Here is a 24,306-nt window from a genome sequence, read left to right as displayed (position 1 = left end):
CGGGATAGTGTAAAAAGCCAAAAGGCTGTCTTTGTACGAGTCGACACCCGACACCCGGCCAACACTGGTGCCAACCGTAATATTTTCGTATACATTAAAAATGAAGTCCCCAACAACAGGTGGTGAATTCACGCTGCTAACTGAAATCAACAGTTCTTGATTAGTCGGTGATGAAAGACCAGCTCCGAACTCATCGACAACTTCGACAGTAATGTTAAATGATTCCAAAGCGTCGAATTTCCGCAAGGTCAGTAAAGCACCTGCGTCGCTCAACTGAAATGTACCATTGACCATGCCTCCAGCGATCCTGTAGCTCAAGTCATTGTTATTTCCATCTGGATCTAATGCATTCACGTAGTGCACCACAGTTCCGATAATAGTGGTTTCGGGGATAGATATTTGCTCGGTAGACTCGGTGAAATATGGAGCCTCATTCACATTTGTGATATTTACAATCACAGTAAATTTAACCACGTTCCCAGCATTATCTGTAGCGGTGCATGACAAATGGGTAGATGACACAGTCTCGTAGTCTAGGAGTGCGGAATCCAGAACATACAACTGCCCCATTTCAGTCATGTTAAACGCCCCGCTCAATGGTTTAGAATTCCAATTCGAATCGTCAAGCCGTCACCGAAATCTTGATCTGAAAAATATGTTGCCAAACGTTCGCCAAACAACGATCCGTTTGCTGTATTTTCGGGGACGCTAACATTGATCGGTAAGCTGACCGTAATCATTGGAGGTTCATTAACATCCATCACCAACACACAAAACGTTTGTGATGTTGATAAGTGATTGGGAGCCGTATCCGTTACCGTAACTGTAACATCAAACCTTTTCTGTTGCTCATAATCGATTTTTGCTCCTCGTATCTCCAGCTGGGCCCTAGAAGCAGAAAGCGGCACAATTCGGAAACCGGTCCCGTTGTTGTCTAGAGCAAAGTTTGAAATATACGTGAATGCCAACGTCTGGTTTTCAGGATCCCACCCTTGTAATTCGGCAACAACGGTTCCAGGTGGAGAATTCTCGACGACAGATCGAACATTTACAATAACCGCCGGGGGCTCATTAACGTCAATAACGCTGATAAGTACCTCAACAGCGATAGTGAAATTATCTTGATCGGTAATCACTGCTTGCAGTTCATAGCTATTTTTGCTTTCATAGTCAATATCCGCATTTGCCATCACAAACAACTGGCCAGTCCGTGCGTTAATTTGAAACGTTGTTGACAGTTCTTGCAGGGAAAAGGTAAAGTTCTCGTTTACACCTTCAGGGTCAACGGGAGAAAGCGGGCGCCCAACGGGTGCATAGGCCTGAGTATTTTCCTGCACATAAAAAACTTGCGGGCTTGCCAGTACTGGTGGTTCATTGACGTCTAACACAAATACAGATACCCATGCTTCATTTTTCAGTTCGGAGTCACTTGCCCGTATCAGTACCTGGTAGAAATTCTTGCTCTCGTAATCAAGCGCCATACTTGGATTGAGCACAAGTTGACCACTACGATTATCAATCCCAAACACACCGGGTGAACTCTGCTGAAGGATACTGTACTCCAGTACGGTGCCTGCATCCTCATCCACAGCCTGGATCGGATCTCCTACAGATGTACCTGGTGCGCTATTTTCTGGTATGGATACTTCGAGAGTTTCTTTGGAAATAGCGTCAAAATTCTGAAGCGAGACAAGTTTCCATTCACCGAAGTCACATTGAAACTCAATTGAGATCGCACTGTTGGATGTTGAATACATATAAACAACTACCTCATGGCTTCCCAAATGAAGATAACCCGCATCCACTTCATCACTGTATTGTGTAGAAAAGCCTGGTCGAATTGATGCTTCTGGTAGAAAAATCTGCTGATCGATTAGGAACACAATCACCAATTCGATACTAGACAGAACACGAATACGGATATGGCTATCCGTTCTGAGCATAAACGTCCACTGGATAATTGCACCATATTCTCCTCCAAATCCACTTGTACATAGCGCGCTGTTGGAGAAATCTGTAACGCTATCGATAAGGTTAGTGCAGTAGCCCGCTGGTTGACTGGCGGACTCAATACCAGTAGCAAATTCCATTCCACTAAGGGCGGCCACGGTGTTGATACTCACCATTTTCGTTTTGGCCCGAATAAAATAATTCATTGTCAGAATTGGTGCCTCATTTACATCTCGAACAACCACAGTAATGTTCGCAGTAGTAGCCAATGACGGCGTCCCACTGTCACTGACCGATACCAGTATCCTGTAGTAAGACGTGCTTTCAAAGTCGAGAGAGTTTGATCGCTTGACGTAGAGCTGACCATTACACGGTCGAATACCGAAAAGGTCGTGGCTGTCACCATTCACAATTCGATATAGCAAACGTTGACCCCGGTCAGGGTCCGAGGCAAGAACGGGCGCACCGACCAAAGCTCCTTCCAAAGCGTTTTCATCAATACTTACACTGGCTGCAGGCAGAATTGGAGGCTCGTTAACATCGTTAATCGCGACATCAAATCTGGAATAGGCGCATAACCCAAGCGAGTCGCATGCTTGAACCAAGAAAGAATAGTCTGACCGCATTTCGTAGTTTAATTCTGCTTGTGCGACAACGAGCTTGTTTTCTTTAAAAGTAAAGGGAATGCTTGATCCACCAATTGAATATACCACATTGCCCCCTTCTGGATCTACAGCGATAACTGTCGTCTCATTGAGAATTGGTGTATTCTCGGGACTATTTTCGTCAATGTTCCCGCTTAATACCTTGAACACAGGTGATTCATTCACATTCACAACCCGAATTTCCACCTCTTCAGTACTCGTCAAACCAGCGAGGTCAGTTGCAGTCACATTCAGAGAGTACATGTTGGTAGTCTCGTAGTCAAAGGCAGTCGGATCAGTGACGAATACACAACCGGCTTCACTGTCAATCCTAAATAGGTAGCTTGAGTTACTGCTGAGTAGTGCAAATCGTATACTATCGTTTTGATCGGGATCATGGGCCGTAACATTTAGCACTGATACAGAAGGAGCTTGCGATAAGCCACGCGTAAATTCTAAAACTGAGCCGACTTGACCAGGAACGATTACAGGAGGTTCATTCACATTGACAACGTTGATAGTTATCTCGGTACTGATTGTGCATGGAATCTTCGCATCATCGGTGACGTTTACGGTCAGCATTATCTGCGGCAGAACTTCATAGTCGAGTTTTGATGAGTCCGCCACTGTTAAGACACCAGACGTTCGCCCAATTTGAAATATATCGGAGGTTACGGAAAAGACCAGTCGTCCTGTCGAGTTCAGTCCATAATCTTCATCCGATGCAGCAATAGCATCTCCAACTGATGTACCGATCGCACTGTTTTCATTTATATACCTCGTCTGCACTGGTATATAAGGACAGTCATTGGTATCAGTAACATAAATGGCTATCATACACTGTACCACATTAACACCATCACTGACTGATACTGCTAACCCATAGTATGCTTGAGCTTCGTAGTTGATCAAGGAAAGATCTTTAACAAAAACCGACCCTGTGATGTTCGCATAAAATGTTGAACTCGATTCCGACACGTACGTTAACGCACCACCTTCGGGGTCCGTTGCACTGACTTGCAACTGCCACACATCGTGCCCAGCTAAGTTTTCTGGGATATTAACAGTTTGCATGCTGCACGTAGGTGGTTCGTTGATATCAAGCATCCTTATTGTTATCGGGCAGACGATGTAGTCGATGGGGGAGTAATAAACTTCAAGTATCAAGGAGTACACGTTCTGACGCTCATAGTCAAGAGGCGTGAGGTCATTCACAACGATCTCGCCATTGGAGGAGTTTACAGAAAATGGCACTCCAGTCTCTTGCATGAAAAAACCAACCGGTGGATATGATAACGGCACAAACTGAGCTTGCATTACAAGAGCGCCTACAGCGTTTTCTGACACGGCAACATTTTGCGTCTTGTCTAGGCATCGAATGGGCGGCGTTTCAGCAAGGGCCCCAACAGCGCAAATTATCTGGACTCGATTGTAACCATCACTTACTTCGATACTCAGTAGTACCTGGGCTAAGGCAGTGTCCCAGATACTACTACCGTTCTTGTTTAAAAATAAAACCTGGTCACCAGTTATAGCAAAAGCATCCATCGCTACTGACGACGCGGTAATAGAGAACGTGAGCGGTTTACCTTCCGGATCCCGCTGGCCAATTCTCAGTATTTGCGTCCCGGCAGATGCATCACTATATACTGACCCATTATAAAAAATCTGTCCAACGGGGGGTTCGTCAACGTCGGTAACCTCGACAACAGCCACGCAATCTCCGCTAAGTCCGCCGTGGTCTGTGGCCTCTATCGCAACAAAATGGTATTGTTGGGCCTCAAAGTCAACAGGATGCTTCAAAATCAGTTGCCCGCTGCTATCGATAGAAAACGATTGCGTGTCATTTTTCACTCGATATGAAAACACGGTATCGTATACATCTTCGTCCACAACATACACTGCTCCTGGCAGCAAGGTGGCAATGGGAGAATTTTCGCGTACCTGGATATGACCACACGTCGCGCTCGGCGGATCGTTCGCATCTAATATCATCATAGAAATTGTGTAACTACCGGTAACGTTGCCGTCCACGACCACGAAGCTTAGATAATGGAGCGCCTTTTCTTCGTAGTTTATACCCACGCTGCCAATGTGTAGATACCCGGATAATGCGTCGAAGTAAAATGATCCTGGAACGCTTTGATTCATCAATATGTACTCCAACGCTGTTGAGCCCTCCGGATCGATAAACAGAGAATCAATCGAAGGCTGGATTGGGGTACCAGTCGGTGTGTTTTCAACGGCTTGAAGAATCGTATTTGCTATCAAAAAAGGAGGCTCATTTTGATCGAGAAGATTGATACCAAACGTGTTCTGGCAAGTAAGCGCTTCTGGAGAAGCATCATGAACGATAACGGTTACTTGAAATGTCTTCTTCAAGTTTGCTACATCAAATAACCGATACCACTCGGAGCTTTGAAATTTGATATCAACCACATCGTCAACTTGCAGGTGTGGAAGTATAAACGTGGAAAATCCTGTGGTTGCATTGCCGTAAGAGTTCCAGTCCTCAGATGTGTTGACAGCGGAGAAAATATGTCCCACTCGAATGAGTAGAGAACTTTGGATTCGAGCCCAAAGAAAACTTGGGTCAATGTTGGTGCGCGTGTACAACAGCGTTACGATAGTGGAATTGAATGTTTCGCCTTCAAATATTACTCGAGAAATTTGGAGAACGTCATTAGTTTGTTGAGGCAGTAAGGTACCGAAAGTCGCTGGAAATAGAGTGTCATATATGAATGCCTCATAGTCAAAACAATTTGCGTTTGAGACATGTATCTGTCCCGACACGGCGTCAATCTGCAAACAACCGTCAATACTTTGTGAATAGATAGAATACTCAACGTGACCACCCTTATCCGGATCATATGCGTTAATCGGAAGTCCAACCGGAGTCCCATTTGGCACATTCTCACGCAATTCAAGCGCGGCATCGAGTATAATAGGGGCCTCATTCACGTCTCGTACGTAAATAGTCATATTCGTTTCAGCAGTGAGGGATCCGCGGTCAGTCACTCGAAAGATTAGAGTATATACGTAACACAACTCAAAATCTAGAGCTGTCTCCAGTACCAATAAGTTCTGTACAGCGTCGTACTTAAATGGGCAATTCATGGGTATGCGCGCCACGAGCGATATTATGGATGTATCATTGAAATCTTCATCATTCACCGTCACAACGCCCGATAAACTCATGTTTACGATAGTGTTTTCATCGATGAATACGTCCAATGGAGAGATAGTCGGTGCTTCGTTCACGTCAATTACATTGATTGTAACGTTGAAAAGTGACGATATTGCCGGGTTTCCGTTATCAGCTGCGCTGAGTGTTAGCATATAGTGGTTACGCTTTTCATAGTTTAACCCGCTTTGTAGCTGATATACAGCAAACGCATTTGCCCCTCCACAGGATTTCTCCGTAGCTTCATCGCACATGATATCACATGATGCCACCGGAAGTGAATCGCCGAATGAGAACGGCACAACATTGCTGCACCAGCACTCGGAGCCCAACCCCATCGACATGAACTGAAAAGCCGTACACTTGAGCGCACAATCTTCAAACTTAGTAGTGTTTTTGTAGGAACGATATGCACTGTCGGATCCACTCAAACGAGATGGAAAACATCCAATGAGGACCACTGGCGGTCCTTCCGCAACTTTGAGCTGACCAGTTCCCGAATCAACTGAGAAAAAGTTGTCCGCATTTCCAGCAACAATTGCGAAAGAGATGTATTGTCCAATATCAGGGTCGGTTGCGAGGAGAGCGCTTCCGACCACGGTTCCAACTCGAGAGTTCTCTCGCACTTCTCTCGTCTGGTTGGGGCAACGGGAGCTTCATTTTCGTCGATAACACTAATCGCAAGATATCCGACAGCAGAGAGGGTTGACACTTCTTGCTTCCTCAATCAGCAGCATGAGCGCATAGGATGGGTAGGTTTCGTAGTCCAAGACCGGGCGTGCGACAATCACCGTATTATTCTCGATGTAGAACGCACCAAGATAGTCGCCACTGGTTACGGATACAATTAGAGTATCGCCGTCAGGATCATACAAATCAATAGGCCCGACAACAGTTCCCGCGGCTGCTGTTTCAGCAACTTGAAGAGTCGAGTTCCCAACAAGCATGGGTGGCTCATCCACATCGACAACCCAAATTATCACTGACGTCTCCGCAAGCAAGCCTCCACTGTCCCGAACACTTAGGTGTATCTCATACTGGTTTTGAGTTTCATAATCTAACGAACTGGTAGTTTGCCGTACGTATCCTGTCGATGAATCGACCTCGAAGACTGAGGCAAGCTCGGAACTGGTTAGAGCGTACGTAAGGTTCCGGTTTCCTGTATCGTCGTCATCGGCTATTACGTACTGTTCAGGGGCTGCGAGAGTGAATATTAGAACTGAACTGTTGAATAAGCACAAGGTGATAATACTACTTACCGTAGGCGATATAACGCGAACATGACAGCTTCGTGTTTGTAAAATACGGCGATGGTTTCCAGTTTAGCTTTTCTTGGTTCCAGTATTGAATTTCAACTACAAAGACGGAGGCATTTGGGGTGCATCCTGTATCAAGAATTACTTTTGATGCGTCCACTTCATTTTTGAACTCAAACTCAACCCACATTCTTACATCGGTAGTCATATTTAGTCCGACAAAGGCGGTTGTGCTTGTGTCACCATCCATAGCTGCGCTGAAGTCAGACGCATCCGACGCGATGACGGACACAAGAGATGACGATAAATCAAGCTTGTAGCCCTGTGAGAACCACGAAAGTTCAGCAATCCCAAACTTCAGAGTTCCTCCGTCAGATAAGACGGCAAGACACCACTTTGATGCAACATATCCAAACGAATCGCTGATTGCCGGCCCACTAGTAAAGATAATACTGCTACCTACAGGAATGACCATATAGCTATTCTGAAATGTAGTATCTGCAAGGTCACCGTTAAATCTGTTTGGACGGCAACGCACACCATTGTAAGTACAATTACGACAGCTCGATACCATATCCATAAAAATCCATGTCAAGTGTTGACTAGCCGCTCACCTGTAAAGCGCAAGTAATCCTGAGTGTGTTGGATTGACCGAGCGGGCAATATCGTTTTTAATTTCTTCGGGTGATCTGATTGTACTCCACAGACGCAGCTTCAGGTAGAAAAATAAACACGGTGAATGAGAGAAGATAGACATAAGAAATTTGTTCCATACCAAGTTACACATATGCACCGTACCTCGTCAATTGCGAATTCAAAAGGCTTCACTGGACAACCGACGTCGTCAACGCAGTTTCCAATAGTCAGAAGGGCTGCAGAGCTCCACGTTATTCCAGCGCAAGATGGAATTTCTTGTTTTACAACCACCGCTCCATCCAGAAGTACGTTGAGTTCGCCAGAGAGATTCGAGAAACTCACAGCTATATGATGCCAAGTGTCAAGGTCTAATGTCACCTTTGCATTAAGACTCACGCCATGGAGAATAATTCGAATTGATTCCCCCGAGTACTTTAGTTGTAAGCCTATGATCGAGCTGTTGGCATCCTTCCAGCGCACAAATGACCCCTCATGAACGATAATACGAATCCAACACTCAATTGAAAAATCCGCTTTGGGTGAAGCCACCACCCTGCCTTGTTGCACATTGAGCGAATTGTCCGATATCAAAAGTGCCTTGTTCATTACACGGCCAGAAGTAAGTCTCTCGAACCCCTCACAATCTTCACACGGCTCGCAAGACTCAGTGGGCGTAATGTATAACATGCACGTGGCAGAAGAATAATTGAAAACCCCTGCTACACACGAGCTGACATGCTCACAGCTTTGAAGGCATCTCACATACGAAACAGTGAAGGATGGCTCGATTGTGGTGTTATCGTCCATTCTCGAACAGAGCCCTCTTGATCTGAATCTAGAAGTTGCAATAGTCTGGGTGTCTGAGTCTTCTTCAATAAAGAAATGCTGCTTTGGCAAGAAGTATGGGGCCTCGTTGACGTCAACTACTGTTGCATTAAAGGTGAGAGTCGATGCCGCTCCAGCCTGGTCGGTTCCGGTGATACGCACTGGATAAAGCGAGCGAGTTTCATAGTCCAGCGTTTTGGCCAATACAACATTATACAGTGATGAATTAATCGTCTCCAACGAGAAGGTTAACGAGTGGTCGAGCAACTGAGCTGTGCACACGTCGCCAGCATCTTCATCAAAAATCACCAATTGACCCACTGTTGTTCCGATCACAGTAGTTTCAGGGATATCTACACCCAACACCGATAATGTAGGAAGGCTAGGGAGAAACGAGAGCTGAGGTGGGTCGTTCTCATCTAGGATCTGTACCGTTACTCCAAGTAATGTAATTTTCTCGGGTCGATGTGCATTCCGAACGACAAGGGTTATGTTATAAGAGCGTTGCTCTTCATAGTCGAGCACCTGAGTGGCTCTGATCTGGCCGGTAAGACTATCAATGGAGAACTTTAAACTTCTGCCTGCCAATTCAAACAGGAACGAAGAAGAATTGCGTGTACCTGTGTCAACATCAGTACAATTTTTCCAGATAGCTTCACCAACCACATCATTCAATGCGTTATTCTCCGGAATTGAGGTGAAGACAGTACCAACACATATCGGAGCCTCCAGTTCATTTAAGATGGTAATACTAAAGTTGCATGTCCCAGTCAAAGGAGAGGCAGCGTCATCTTGAACTCGAATTTTTAGTGAATAGAGGTTCTTGGTTTCGTAATCAGGCGACTGGGTGCCAATTGTAACTACACCAGTCGACGAGTTTATCTGGAAAAGGTCGTTGTCCACCCCAGAAGCAATGGCATAGGACACGGTATCTAGGGCATCCGGGTCACTTCCGTTAACAGTACCAACGACAACACCGTACGCTGAGTTCTCCATGATCTGAGCCTGTGCGTTGGAACATTTGGGTGGGTGGTTAATATCCCTTGGTAGTATTCCCACCGTAATCTCACTGTATGAAGATGCATTGACAGTGTCCGTCACTCGTAACACGACATCGATTCGTGCGGCATCAGATAGATAGACACCAGGCTTCACTGAAAGCTCGCACGCTAAGTTATCAGTGCTCATTGCAATAGCGAATCCATTGGTCGGATCCGTAGTGATCGAACATATCCCGCCAATCTGCCCTGGATCTCTGTCAGCTACTGGCAGAAACACCGGTGCATAGGACCCATTACCCAATTGGCTAACATCAACTTTATAATAACCTTGTGATAGCGTAGAGCCCACAAAAAAGGGTGGGGAAGGCACCATATTCACAGAAATCTCAACGGGATCTGAAAATCCAATGAGGCCGTCCGGGTCAGTGGCTTGGATCACCAAAAGGTATTTGCTCGTAATTTCAGCGTTGAGAGATGATACAACGCTCAGATCCCCTGTCGAATTTGAAATGGAAAATTGGTGTAATGGGTCACCTGAGTAAATAGCATACACGAGCTTAGAAACTTGACCAGTATCTTCGTCTGAAAAAGTCACAGGTGTGCCTATGACACTACCCACGTTAGCATTTTCTAGTATCGCCACCAGCGCGGGCTCCGTTGCGATAACGGGCGCATCAGGGCCATCCAATATTTGGACAAGATTTGGTCCGATTTCAGTACAAAGCTTCAGAGGGTCACAAACACTGATATTCGCACTAAACGAGTGGGTAGACAGCAGTTCGTAGTCGATCGCTGCTTTGGTAACCAGTCTTCCGCCACTGACAGCAAAAAAGTCCTCGAACCCGGTCATGGCATGTACAATTTTGTATGTTACTCGGTCGCCTTCCGGATCATGTGCGTCAAAGGTGCAAACAACCGTTCCGATCGGGACATTTTCAAGAACTTCAGCCGTGAAAACGGAGCCGATAGGAGCTTCGTTTACATCCAACACTTGTATAGTCATTAGTTCTTCATCACGGCCACCTCTACCATCGTCAACAGTAACACTAATCGAGAGGGTAGGAGTCTTCTCGAAGTTTAAAGCCCCTACCGCCCATAATTCAGATCCTTTCATTTGAAAGGTGTTGCTTGCGGAGTTTAAGCTAAAGCTAAGAACATCATTTTTATCTTCATCCACAGCATACTTCGCGAGATTTCCTGCCAAACAATCGTTACCCACACAATTTTCAGGTACTAGGAAGACAGCACTGGTCAGGACAGGGGCGTCATTCGAGTCCGTAACATTAATCGCATAATCACACATGCTTTGAAACTTCGTTGTATCCGTAAAGCGGACTCGAAAGGAAATAGTGTCTTTTACCTCGAAATCAAGAGCCTTCTTCAGCGTTAGATTTCCAGCTGGTTGAACACCAACTGTTCCCGATGCACTTTGGGCTACCAATTCGCACGTAACGTAGTCACCTGCGTCCGGATCTATACCATAACTTTTCATGTTGCCGATCACCAATGGGATGGTTGTGTTCTCAGCAACACTAAACGGGTAGGGTGTACAAATTGGTGGTTCCGGTGCATCTAAGACAGCAATCACCACGTTGGCTCGTCCTTCTAGCCCTCCTTTATCTTTCGCAACCATTTCCAATACGAACTGGGGCGTTGTTTCGAAATCTAGAGCCTTAGTCGCGACAATAGCTCCGTCTCGGCTAACTGCAAAATTTCCACCTCCACCACTCGCGATAGAAACGGTGTAAGAATCGTACAAATCGGGATCCTGCACACTAATTGCGGGTGTTAACGTCACTGGGGCCAACAGGTTTTCCTGGATGCTGCGCACGGCCTGGCTATTGGTAATGACGGGCGCTTCATTAACATCTACTACACTCACATGAATTTGACATGCCGTGTACGGTACACTTGCTTGGGTCTCCTGAAGCACCAGTGTGAAATCGTATGAACTTCGTGTCTCGTAATCTAGCGCTTTCAAAAGCGTGACATGATTCTGACTATCCAATGCAAATAAACCAGCGCTGTCAGTTGGCACTTGAAGAGTATAAATCAAGCCAGCAGGGGAGGATACCAGGCTAAAACTGACGCTAGATACGAAAGTAGCATCATTTTCGAGAATATTCAAGGTCTGCTTCTTATCCACGCAAACGGAACTTGGAAATATGAATGCCAATGTGCGGACGCCTCCTGAGCAGCTGTATCCTGCTGGACATTTCTTGAGGGCATACCTGCGTGTGTCTGAGGTATCCTCCGGAACGCCATAATAGCCCGCTGGAATACTTATGTAATTGTAGTAAGCGAACGATTGCTGCAGCGGTAAGACTTGTACCAAGTTGTAGTTCGGTCCCGCAACGATTGGCTCGAACGTGGCCGGTGTCACGTTATCGTTAATCCCGACAAATACAAAACCAGAAGCTGCGGAGTCAATACTGGATTGGGGTACGCCATAGCTGATCAACCATGAACGAGCACTTGCTGGTATCGTTCCTGGGTTAACGCCTACAAGCACAGCAATCCCACCAGTATCCACGGCAGATAGCAGCGGCATGTAGGTGTCACTTGCAGATATGTTTGCTGTGATAGACGAGACTTGCACACCGACACCGGAATATATCAATATTTCTAAAGTGTTTACGGTTTGGACTGGATTCTTAGCTGTGTCTCCATTAGCATAGATTGTTCCTGTGCAGGTTGGTGCTGTAGTACCACACAACGATATCTCAAGGTGTAAATAGATAGGTTGACCATCCAAACGATCGCAGCGTAAAGTTGTGAAACTTGCGGCAGGTGATTTCCGATATAGAAGTGTCCTCTTTACAGTAAACTGCGACTCGGCTCCAATGATAAATAAAATGTGTTGACCCCAAGTTGATGTGAGCGAAAAAAATAGCGAGCTGTTTGTAGATCGGGGAACAATAACGGCTCCATCGAAGATCACGGTAGCACCCCAGTCAAACCCGGCAGTAGGCACTTGAAAATCGTACGTTGGATTGGATTGTGACTGCTCGAAGTACGATATCGTGATATTGTGTGCAAATCCTACGGACCATCCCGTTTTAAACTGAGTCAAATTCACGTCCCTGTAGTCGAAAATATCGATTGATACAGCGGATGTCCCGCTTGTAGCGGTAAATACGCTCTGGTTGAGTGAATCAATCGTCGTTCCTGGCTGTTTCGGTAAAGGTGCTAACGAGTGTGCTATGGATGACGGAGCCAACGCAACCTGTTGAACACTAGCTGGTGTGTCTGGACAGCGAGCAACACTTCCTGCCATGCAAACGCAACCGATTGCGCATCGACCAGAACATAGAGGACTAACCAGACCAGTTTGATCGCCAAACCGGGTGGGTGGGCATTGATACGATATGCCTCTGCGACAATAATACCCTCTTGGACAAGATAACACAGCGGATTGTTGGTCATTTGACGTGGATCCGATGGAATAATAGCCAGGAGGCACGACAATCGGACCCAAGTTCCCTGCTGGGCAGTAAACACTTCTGGAAGGACATGGTGCAATACTTGAGTAGCCACAGGGCGACCCGCTCGTGGGGCAATAAAATCCGCCCGCCAGGGACGGTTGTGCAGTTCGTCTGACCAGGCTTTGAGAACGTTCCATTTACACAAGAAGTGAGATCACTTCGAGACATCTGATCGAATGCCCCCACATAGCCTTCGGGTACATTAAGACATTGGCTGGATCCAGCATCTGCGAAGGTGCCGGCTAAGCACTTCACAGGTGTTGCTGATCCGATTGTACACATGAAGCCTGATGGACAAGAAAGGCACGAAGCGTTACCAGACAAACCAGAGGAGGGGTTGTATGTACCCGCCGGGCAACTCGTGCATCCTTGTGAATGGGGTTCAGAATAAGTTCCTGTAGGGAAAGGAGAACAGTCGCCCGTCTTGGACGCAGAATATCCCGTAAGGCACCTGTCTGGACGCAGCAAAAGTGTTGAGGAACCGTATCCGTCCACATTATCCCACACGATGCTTCCCGTCTTCTGACACCAGCTTTGTGCCCAAGCAACGAACGAATTGCAAATCGGAAGAATGTCAAATGGTGCGTTGAGATCGGATCTAATCGCACTAAGGCAATCGCCATACCAGAATCCACTGCGGCTATTCTTTGCGCAGTTTTGATTTGCAGACAGATCGTTATCCTGGTCGGGGGTGCTGAAATACGTACTAGAAAGTGGACCAAGCGCATCACTTGCATAACTTGCTGTCGAATTGTACCCCTTCACCGTCAGCAGAAACTTCTGGTTCTCGCTAGCTACTCGGAAATCGCTGTAAATTGCAACCTTGGACTGATAGTCTTTGGATATCACAATCATGGCCTCCGTAGCGTGCACAGAGATAGTTGCAAGAGCCTTGTTCCCAATCCACCATTCACTGGAGGATCCCAAGCCGAACCCATCTCGGTATTCGTTCCAATTGCGATTAAACGTGGTTTTCCCGTTGATGCGCCGTTGCGCAATGATCCATCCATCTGAGCAAGGAAGCAGAACTGGATCAGAACTTGGGTCGAGCTGAATATAGTAAAGGCCATCCGGGTTTTGGTCGCCATTTGCCATGCGTTCGTTCTTCAAATGCGTGCACGATACTGCCGGGGTTGCCGTCGATAATCCTAACGACGTTGTGAACGAAGACTCTACTTCCATCGATACCTCATCGATTCCAAAAGCACTGATATTCAACGTCCCAAAGTCAACTTCAAATCGAAGTTGGGTGGCATTTCCGCTGAACCCTCTTACCACAAAGCGGTCTCGTCCACGATAAAAGTAGGCCTGCTGAGCAGAGGTTTGACTCTGTCCGTAGCATGCATAGGTCGCCGAGGTATCAACTTGCACTTGTCGCACCAGTTGGGTGCCGAGGAAAACGCGAATATTCTTCGGCTCCGAACTCTTCAATAGAAGGGTGACCCAATAAAGCGGATCAAAAACAAAATAGTACGTAAACTTGATGCGTACGCTCGTTGGCTTGTCACCCTTATTGATTTGAGCAGTGGTCTTGTTGACGGAAGCGCCAGTGCGCGCAAATGACTTGCCGCCGAGCATCACGATTCCTTGACACAACTGATACCACTTACCACCACTCCACGACGTCAGCCATAGATTATCATCCCCGGTCCCAACAAAGGAATCCTGCAGTCCAAAGCTCCAAGCTATTGACGGGCTGATGTCGTTTGTTGAGCACAAATATTTTGTCGTGCCTAAGCCCCGCGGATCGAAGTTTAATCCCAGCCCATCAAGTACGCTTTCCCCATTAAAGTAGTAGTGCATTCCTAACCACCTCCTTTCGTCAGGTGCACTTGCGGGTGATACCACATCACAAGTACTACCGTTATCACGTACCCACCACTTCCCGCCATCAATTGCGGTCCAATCCAAGCTGCTGTCTTCATCACTTGGTAAATCTACGGCATCACCAACGTATGCATTTGTTATTCCTGGAACAGTCGAAAAATACAGTGAACCATATTTGCGGTGCATGGAGACTAAATGCCCTGATGACCGTGGCACAACTTGTCGAAGGCCCATTGCTTTGCAGCTATCGAGATCTTTTGGGCCCGCACTGTATAGGCAGTCAATATCGTTGGTTCCCAAATCGCATGGTACTAGCGTGTACCCTTCGCCACTGTCGGCTGTCATATTACAAAAAGCATCGTAAATCCCTGCGGTTGTTGCTATGGCATATCGCCCACTTGCAGCGTTTGGAGCGTTAACTTTAATCGCGTGGCATGTTTGAGGCATTTTCAGGTGAACAATACTGCCACCTGTTGCATTGTATGTGCCGGCTAGTAGATTTTGCCGCAGATCAGTCGTTGTAATTGCGTAACACGACGACCCATCCGGGTTTGAAAACCCAGCGCAGTCATTGTTAGCTAAACACATACACCGGCATCGATCTCTTAATGTGTACATGTCAGAGCATCCGCAGGCACTGGCTTGGCACTGCGCTTGCAACGACACATTTAGGCTGAGGGACCATTTGGTGTTCCGAATGATTGTCCAGGCAGTTTCCGAAACGGTCGACTCCTGGGATCGTACAAACACCACCCGTGTTGAATCAGTCGCCAGTGAAGACGTATTGCGTAACATATAGAGGTTACACGCCATCGAAATAGTGTTGTATACACCCAACCTGCAAAGTCCATGGCGACTACAACGAGACTGACACATCTCCTGCGATAACAATGCTCCCCTTTCCACTGTGACAATGTTCCACTGCAATCCTTTGAGTAGGTATCCTGCCGTTGTTGAAGTTTTAGCAATAACAGCAATTGTGTGTGACCCAGCAACTGCGTCCAAGACAGAATGCATTGTCAGTGGTTCGCAAGATCCATTTGTTGCGGTCCCGGATAGCGACGAGAAGTCTCCATCGAAAAGAGCATCTCCGTTTTTTAAGATCCGGGCGCGAAACGTTTCGTTGGCTGAATTCCGACAGATGATACCAGCAACACGGATAATCAAGATGCTGGCAGTTGAAAGTGTCATGTTCTTCGTGAAAATCTGCGACGTCAGATTAACATTGCTGTCAAGAAATATGTCTGCGACGAGCGACGCTCCTGGCATGAACACGGATGTAGTCCTCCCTCCTATAATTTTCCCAGTTTTAGTCCCTTGAAACTGATAATTGAGAGAAATGTTTGCTTGACTTGACGCCGAAACACTAGTGAAGTATGAGAAATCAAGAGGCACACCCGACGGATCGAGAAATGTTTCGTCTAAGCGAAATTGAGATGTAAGCGAGGTAGAACTAGGCCCAAACGCAAGATCCAGACGAAAGGTTTTAACCGCGCTCTTGTCCACAAAGAACCTCCCAGTAAATGCGCAGAGCAGAACACCCGTGGTAGGGTACGAAAGCGCAATGCTTAACCCAGGAACCACGGTCCACTGCGTGGTTACCGCAGTTAAAAAAGTAGCTTGATACGCCCTAGCGTTGCCCCAAGTCGTCGTCGGTACATACGAAAAAGAGACCAACGAGGAAGTGTTTCCTTTCGAACCTTGGCTATCCGACGGCGCAAGAGAGCCTAGATGTAATGCGATTCGTCCTTCGACTGGGACATTCTGGAACTGTAAAAGTGAAACACCCCTCCCGACACTGCTGGCTTTGTTTGCTTGTTCAGTTGTAAGCGTGTTTGTCATCGCCGAATCGGACGCTACAAACTGCACCCACTTGGTGAGCTCCCCAACCATGGCAGCAACAGACACAACTGCTGGAGCGGACCCTTCACGACTGAAGTAGACGCTCGTGGGCTCAAATTTCGCTGTAAGTCCATAAATTCTCAGCACATGGAAGCCAGGGGTGATTTTCATGGCCACCTGAGTGCTTTTCTCCAGAACACCTTTCCAGTAGCCAGTCTTGCCCAACAAATCCTGCACAACGACGCCATCGAGAACCACGACCGCGCCGTTGCCGAGTCGAAAAGGTAGTCCAAGGTACCACACCCAGTTCGTGGCAGCATTACTGGGCTCTACAAACTCCAATTGCAGTAGGAACCCAACGTTCGTATCGACCTGCTTGAACCTCCCACACAGATCGCTTTGGGTGTTCAACAGAGGGCCCAACGCAAACAACTCCCGCTCGCAGAACCCGTCGGTCTCGACAGGGGCAGCAGCGGCGTCGAAGTCTTTCTGGAAAGTTGCCCCTTGTCCGACTTTGTACGCGGTCGCTGTCATTGGCTTCGACGCATAGGAGATCTTGACGTACGGGCTCAGCGCAGCTTTGCACGACAGCGAAAGCAAATGTGAGTGCACTATGCTATCTGCAGCCTGTACTTAAGTAGCACCGACACTATTTTATAGTACTCATACTCGGGTAGTTGAGACGCGACTCCAGCACATTCTCCGTGTAGTATCTGGGGTCCTGCACGCATTGTGAGCTAGGATCTACTGGACCAATCAATGGGCGACTTCCCCACCGTTCTGTAGTTGGCGTGGGCCACGAGCACGCCGGCACTCGGCGTCACGAGAGTCGCCGTCCGGTCGCCGTCCAGGTTGTCGTACACGACCGACGGGAGGACTGCAGCGCAAGCGGCCAGTGGGTTAGTTAGCACCGAGTCCATTCAATTGGAGCGCGAAAGGTTTTCAGCCGCAACGCACACGGCACGAGCTCCACGTTCGCGTTGGTCGGGCGGGCGCTGGCGAAGGTGGCGAAGGTGGGCGGTGCGCCGGCTGCCGGGCGGCAGAGCAGAGCCCAGCGGGTGGAGAGCCATGCGCACTTGGATTCCCTGCGCAGATGATTTCGAAGTACACTGTCACGATCTCAGTACATGTATAGTAATGAGTCTGGCCCAGACTATTATAAAATTGAACATCAATTTGTTTTTTTTTTTACTCACAACAATTCTGTCTTCAAAAGAGAAAGGCTAATTTTGACCATAGACTAATTTTGAATACCGAAATAGTCTGGTAGTTGTAAAGAGGACGTGTACAGTATTACATACAAAAAAGTGCCATGAATTTTATGAACTTTTAAGTATAGTCCTACAGTAATTAGGCTGGGCTCAAAATTAGTCTGTCTTCAAAATTAGTCGGGGACAGACTAATTCATATGCTACAGAAATCAGGATGTTCATATTTAGTCTGGGCACAAATGTTCATAATTTGTCTGCCTGAACTGGGTTGGTCTCGGTGAAGTGGTTGGTTCCTGCCTATCCATTTCAATGAATTAAGCACGCAAAGCTATGATGAGATGTGGCTAATCGCTTGGTGTTGACGGAACATGAACATCAACGCAACTTCTCCCTCACTTACTGGAGATTATACAGAAGTACACAATAAAGTTCGCTGGCAAAGCGCGGCGGGGCCAAGACAACACAGATGAATAAGAGCCAATTGACGAAGACGGGAGTGAAGCTAGATGCCGCTCAGAGCGAGCAGGACCTGTCATCCTCGACGAGGCCATCGTTTGGTGTTTCCCTAGAAACACTGCAAACGGCAGTCTTAACTACATAAATACACGTTCTCTTTACCACCAGCAGACTATTTAGGTATTCAAAATTAGTCTGTCCATTTTTAAGACAGACTATTTATTGTGAGTGAAAAAAAAATCGATGTTCAAATTTAGTTTGATCTAGACTAATTACTGTAAGTACTGTAGTTAAGACTGTGGCTTTCAGTATTCTAGGTAATCATCAAACGATGGCTTCGTCGAGGATGTGAGTTCCTGCTCGCTCTATGCGGCATCTACTAGTAGCTTCACTTTCGTCTTCGTTGATCGGCTCTTGTTCATCTGCTGTCTCGCCACCCTCCTTCATGTTGCCCGCAAACTCCAGTGGGTACTTCTGGATGATCTCCTGTAAGTTTGTTGCTGTCCACGTTCCGTCAACACTAAACGATAAGCCGCATCCCATCATATCGTTGCGTGCTTAATTCATGGAAATGGATGGGCAGGAACCAAACCACTTGCCCAAGACGAGCCCAGTTCAGACAGACTAATTACGAATATTTGTGCCCAGACTAATTACTTTAGGCACTGTAGTACTTGTAAAATAGTATTAGACTGTAATACTACTACCCAATTTTATACGGTATTAGTAATACTAATACCGTTTAGTGCGGTATTCACTATGATGGGTCGAATGATCCTGATGTTGATGCGAGCACTGCTCGCATCAACATCAGGATCATTGCTCGCCGAGCAGTTACACCAAACCAAGCGCGAACGCGGGGCATTTGAGCAGGTGGGTAGTCTTATCGTGCGTTGGCACTACACTAAGAAAGGTTAATGGGATACTTAAAGGAAGCAGCAAGTTTGAATTGCATCGACATTTTAAGGAAATACGTTGTGTTTTAGTATGTTCAGCAACTGAGTATTCGAGATCATAGTTCTACTGTATGTACAGTACTACCAACCCTGGTCGCGACTACTAAGAATTACTCAGCTTTAGTCTAAATTTTAGTCGCGTAGAACTCTTGTGTTGTATCGCTCTCCGCAGGTCGAACTCGGCGGTCAACAAAAGACGACGCTGCAGCCTGTATCCGGATACTGTAGGACACACGTGCCCGTGTCCGAGGCGAACAGCAAAAACCTCAGGCATAAAACAGCTTTTTGGACACATGTTTTCGGTTTAGTAAACCGATTAACTCATCCAGATCCCGGTGGTCTTGCCCGAATCGCATGGCGCAGAATGTCCCGCACTGCATAGCTGCCGTGGGGGGATGCCCGTTATAATAACGATTATTGGTACCGCTGCACGAGTTGGACACTGCCTCGAACCGCTATGGATGCCGAGGGTCCCGAGCTTCGCACACGGCAGAGATCGACTCTCGAGCTCCTCGGTTTTGCTGTCGGAGCGCTTACGCAAGCTCGATTGGCAACAACGCGTTATTAAAAAAATGGCATATGTTTCACTTCCATCTGGCCCTGGACACAATCGAATCGCAGCTTTGCCTCAGCGATAGCCGAAACGGTGTAAGGAAGGGGTCACGCAGATCCGGCTTCAATTTCGCGCAGGGAGGTCAACGCGTTGTCGTTGGCAAACAGATCCGCCACGCAACTGGCAGCAGCGTGAAGGCTGATGTTCATTTTGATGGTCTTCATTCTCAAAAACGCCAGCGACTGCGCACTACAGTACCTCTCCTCGCTTCTTTCACCCCGATGGTTCGCGCTACGCTCTCTCTCGCCATCGTCGCCACCACGGCTGCCGTCGTGAGTGCTCGCCCGACGTACGTCGCGCGTCTCCCCAACGGCGACAACGTCTCCGGAGTGGCGGCCCTGGGTCACGTGGACCCTGCTGGCGGCGGCGCCAACAACGACTTCGGTCTGGACTTCGGCACTGCTGGCGATGAATGGACGACGGAGTTCTGCCAAAAGGACTCGGACGGCGATGGACAGACGAACGGTCAGGAGCTCGGCGACCCGTGCTGCGTGTGGACGGTGGGCGGAACGCCGCAGTGGACCAGCGGCGTCTCGCACCCGGGCGATTCGTCGTCCACATCGGACGAATCGCTCTGGGCCGACATCACCTGCAGTGGTGATTCGAACTCGACCTCGACTTCCACGAGCTCGACCGCCGGATCCAACGCTAGCACTGTTGAGGCTGGCTCGACCACTACCACCGAAACCACGGACGCGGCTACGCCTGCGTCTGCATCTTCGTCGTCTGCCGCCGCTTCTTCGGGATCAAGCGCGGCCTCGGTTGTGACGCCTGCAATGTGTTCCGCTGTCAGCGTCGCAGCGGCTGTCGCTGCATTCTTCATGTAGACAGACTACCTAGATTCATCAATCAAAGTTTCCTGTATTGCCATCGTTCGCATCGTTGACTTTTGCTAAAGGAGATATAAACTATCACTCGTAGGAGCTTTTAAAGAGCGCCGTTAGAGTGCTACCTGAGAATTACGAAGACGCAAGGCCCTGGCCTCGGCTGATCTGAAAAAGAGTGTCGTCTGCGAGACCCTGGTGCATCTGGCAGTGGTTGCCCTTGCGGACAGATCGGTTGCAGTTCTCGGCCTCGCACCGCCTACCGCCACCGTGCGAGATGCAGTAGCCATTGCCGCGGTCCTTCTTCTTGCACCCCTCCATGATGCATCGTCGAATTCCACCGTGCAAATAGCAGAGACCGAGACGCTGGGTTCCCTTCGAGCACCCTGGCACGCGGCACTTCTTGCCACCTCCGTGTGCACGACACAGACCGCCGCCCTGCGAACTCTTATCGCAGCCCTCTACTTGGCAACGTGCGCCACCACCGTGAGTCTTGCATCGGTTGTTCGACTGCGCTCGTCGAGTGCACCCTTCAGCTATGCACTGCTTGGCTCGTCGCGTCCCTTTCGACTTGGTAGACGAAGCCGACGACAGTGTCGAAGATGTAGACGCGTTCGAAATTGTGCGCAATGTGGCGGGGGGTAGCGGCAACGACGGTGCGAGGTATGGCATACTCTTTGTCAACGCCTGTCCTCCTAGTGGAGACGGAGTGGGGAGAAGAAAGTTGGTCGGCAGCGGGTTCACGCGTCCCGGGGTGGTTGAAATCGTGAATGGGCTCGGACAACTGCCAGTCGACTTGAAAGACGACCTTGCAGATCTCGTTCCCGGACCGACGATGTCATCCCATGACTCGCGTAGGAAGGAGTCCATGACCGGTGAGAAATCGGGCATTTCGCTCTCCTGCTTGATGTACACGTCGCCGCCCACGGGTGTTCGACCGCTCACGGGTGTTCGGCCGCTGACCCGAATTTTCAGGTCCGGTGAGAGGATCCCCACCGAATAACCTGATCCGGAATTCATGGCGTGTTGTGCACTGGTGGCAAGAGGAGACTCCGTGTCTTGCGGGTTGAAGGCGTCGCTAAGTCCTGTCAGGTTTAACTCCAGGTTGTCGGGGTCTTCTCTTCGGAACGTCGACGTCGGGGAGGATGCCATGGATCCCGAGTTGTCCAGCATCATCATGGTGCTCTCGAAATCGTCGTCGTCGAGCAGGTCCATTGCTGCAGGAAGATTCAGAATGTCGCCGATATTGTACAACGACGCATTGCCACTCGAGATTGGTGAAGCCCGCGGATCCATCGTTGCTGTTGTTGTTGGAGCGGCACTTGCGGTACGGAGCGAAATTGGATGTGAGGGAGAAGCTGGCGCGGGAAGTGTCCCGCTTGCGATAGTTAACATGCGTATGCCTCAGTGCATGTTGGCTGGGGGTGCTTCGAATAAGGCTCGCGAGTCGAAACGCCCAAGTCAAGCTGCAGCTTCACCAGATGCTAACCCTTCCTCGTCTTGATAACACGCAATGTATCAGGATGGTAGGCACTACCCTCGCTCCCACGTGGTCGGATGAGGTGGCGAGACCGACGTCAAGCTTCAGGTAATTCACACCAAGCAGCGTGTACTAAACAGTCCAGGTATAAATACTTCGCGCGCCAAAGACATCCGCTCCAAAGTTACTTTTTTTATAAGGTGCTTACTCATGAAGTTAGATCACTACCATTTGCTGAACAAGCTCGCTTTGAGTCTTCTGCGCGCAGCCGAACATCATTTTGCTGAGCCCGTTGAGTACAAAGTTTCGCGCGAACTCCAGATCCTCAGCTCGAGCGTCTAGGTTATTCTGCACCTCTGCGTAAATACGCAAGTAGCTTCGCACGACTGATGCATGCTGCGGGTCGGACTCGGACGCCGTAATAGTTGTCCACGATGGAGACTTGAATTCGAGTCCTTGGGTCGGCAAAATCATTGAGTCGGCTTTAGCGACGACAATGCGCTGGTCCTCCTCAAACTTGCGGGAGAAATGGCTTCCGTTGATCTCAATATCGCAGTCTTGCCCACGCAACCTCATCACGAAATTCTTTTCGAGCGAGTGAGGCTTGCTTCCGCGCAACTATTGCAGGAATAATCGCCGCAGCTCAAGTTAACAATATAGAACGGATCATAGCAGTGAGGGAGACGTACATATCGATATCGTTTGTCTGGGATTTCGTGAATTGTCTTCATGTCTTTCCACAAGATTGCAGCAGCTTCTTGGATCGAGCAAGCGACCGGCGTGATGGTCTCGATCTCAATAACCTTTCCATACTGTGTGTTGGAGTTGACGTTCATTTTAGAAGTGACCAACCAAGGCATATCCCATCCAAATCCGCCCTGTGAATCAAGGTAAAGATTTTCCACACGTTGCTCCAGCAAATGCATTATCCCCATGCTGCGATCCAACGGTTGGGGTGGCCGGTATAAAGGAGCTGAACCACCAAACACAACGTCCATGCCCTATATTAACAGAATAATGCCAGGGATTAAACAAAGCGGGCAAGGAATACACTCGGCTACAAGAATTCTAACTCACCTGCAAGGCTGAGCGGCGCTGTAATACTGAGCGCAATGATTCGCTCACTTGCTCCTGGTTTGCAAGAATTGCCTTTAAGTCACGATTGACTTTCTCAGCTTGCTGGCGAAGTACAGCCTGAGTTACAGCTTGATCGTAGCCCTTCGACTCCCTCGCTGATCGAGTGGAAGCAGTCTGAGGTCCCGTCGGTGATGATTGCTTGGCGTGTTTCAGCAAATCGATCTGGGCCTCTAGAACAAGCGCTTCCTCGCGCAGTGAAGTTGCCTCGGCCTTTTTGCGTTGCAGCTGGCGCGTGGACGAGCTCGCGAAGGTCTTGATACGCCGCTTCTTTGCCTTTGGTTTAGCTGGCGGTGTATCAGATCGACGTGTGTCCTTCGCAGAGCTGTCATCTCCAACAAGTTTGCCATCAGCGGGGACATGGCCGCTAGCGCTAGAATCCGTTGTATCATCCTCCTCGGTCCCACATGAATCGATGAAAGCAAGGGCTTCTTCTAAGACGGCTCGATCATCTTCGGCGCCCAGCAACGAGAAACTCATTTGATACGCAACGATGGGAGAAACGTCTTGTGTGTGGTATCGCTTGAGTATTGCCGGTATGGGAGAGCTGGGCACCATAAACAGTCTGGCACCATAAGCAGCGTTATACTAAGTACGCACAGCCGTTGTTCGAGAAGTTGATACCCTCACAAGGAGACCCCCCCCCCGTGAATACTATCCTGTCAATTTTACACAGGATAAACATTAAGTAAGAAAAATGTGCTAGCCATGATGGACAAGACTTCAGTTGATCGCTCTGGAGTTGGTAACACCAAGATTTTAGACAAAATGTTGATGGGCAACATGTACAAATCGGACCCCGTGGCGTACATAAGTACATCTCGACGCGTATCGCCGATGAACGCTGTGTGTCAGGAACGGTGGAGGAGGCCAAGCAGACCGTGACTGCGTTTTTTCCCGGTTGGAACCCGACGCCTTACGAGAGGGTCGTTGGGTAGGCTGGTACCGTGCTGCTCCCCTTCGCTTGTGTACGAATTGCACC

At 48.4% G+C, this 24,306-nt stretch overlaps 4 protein-coding genes across 4 annotated transcripts; 1 reads left to right on the top strand and 3 right to left on the bottom strand.

Moving 5' to 3' along the window:
- Positions 1 to 4,399: 4,399 nt before the first annotated feature.
- On the bottom strand, positions 4,400 to 17,698 carry IUM83_10826 (protocadherin fat-like protein; the record flags this gene model as incomplete). The annotated part of the gene is made up of 11 exons (XM_067935345.1): positions 4,400 to 4,413; positions 4,539 to 4,579; positions 6,922 to 6,976; positions 7,038 to 7,356; positions 7,498 to 7,552; positions 7,649 to 7,746; positions 7,833 to 7,861; positions 16,509 to 17,228; positions 17,320 to 17,371; positions 17,427 to 17,527; positions 17,608 to 17,698. 11 exons carry the CDS (start codon positions 17,696 to 17,698, stop codon positions 4,400 to 4,402), a joined length of 1,575 nt encoding a protein of 524 aa, XP_067780683.1.
- Positions 17,699 to 20,107: 2,409 nt separating this feature from the next.
- On the top strand, positions 20,108 to 20,713 carry IUM83_10825 (Calcium-activated potassium channel subunit alpha-1; the record flags this gene model as incomplete). The annotated part of the gene is made up of 1 exon (XM_067935344.1): positions 20,108 to 20,713. One exon carries the CDS (start codon positions 20,108 to 20,110, stop codon positions 20,711 to 20,713), a length of 606 nt encoding a protein of 201 aa, XP_067780537.1.
- Positions 20,714 to 20,845: 132 nt separating this feature from the next.
- On the bottom strand, positions 20,846 to 22,006 carry IUM83_10824 (WRKY transcription factor 19; the record flags this gene model as incomplete). Its single annotated transcript, XM_067935343.1, has 1 exon — positions 20,846 to 22,006. The coding sequence occupies one exon, from the start codon at positions 22,004 to 22,006 to the stop codon at positions 20,846 to 20,848; it is 1,161 nt and encodes a 386-aa protein (XP_067780682.1).
- A 400-nt stretch (positions 22,007 to 22,406) lies between these two features.
- On the bottom strand, positions 22,407 to 23,804 carry IUM83_10823 (uncharacterized protein; the record flags this gene model as incomplete). Its single annotated transcript, XM_067935342.1, has 3 exons — positions 22,407 to 22,808; positions 22,880 to 23,191; positions 23,268 to 23,804. The coding sequence occupies 3 exons, from the start codon at positions 23,802 to 23,804 to the stop codon at positions 22,407 to 22,409; spliced, it is 1,251 nt and encodes a 416-aa protein (XP_067780604.1).
- Between the last annotated feature and the right edge of the window lie 502 nt (positions 23,805 to 24,306).

This window comes from Phytophthora cinnamomi, assembly GCF_018691715.1.
Source record: "Phytophthora cinnamomi strain GKB4 chromosome Unknown Contig126, whole genome shotgun sequence".
Classification (NCBI taxonomy): Eukaryota; Oomycota; class Peronosporomycetes; order Peronosporales; family Peronosporaceae; genus Phytophthora; species Phytophthora cinnamomi.
The sequence above is the reverse complement of the archived record's forward strand: the minus strand, read 5'-3'. Positions and strand labels throughout refer to the sequence as shown.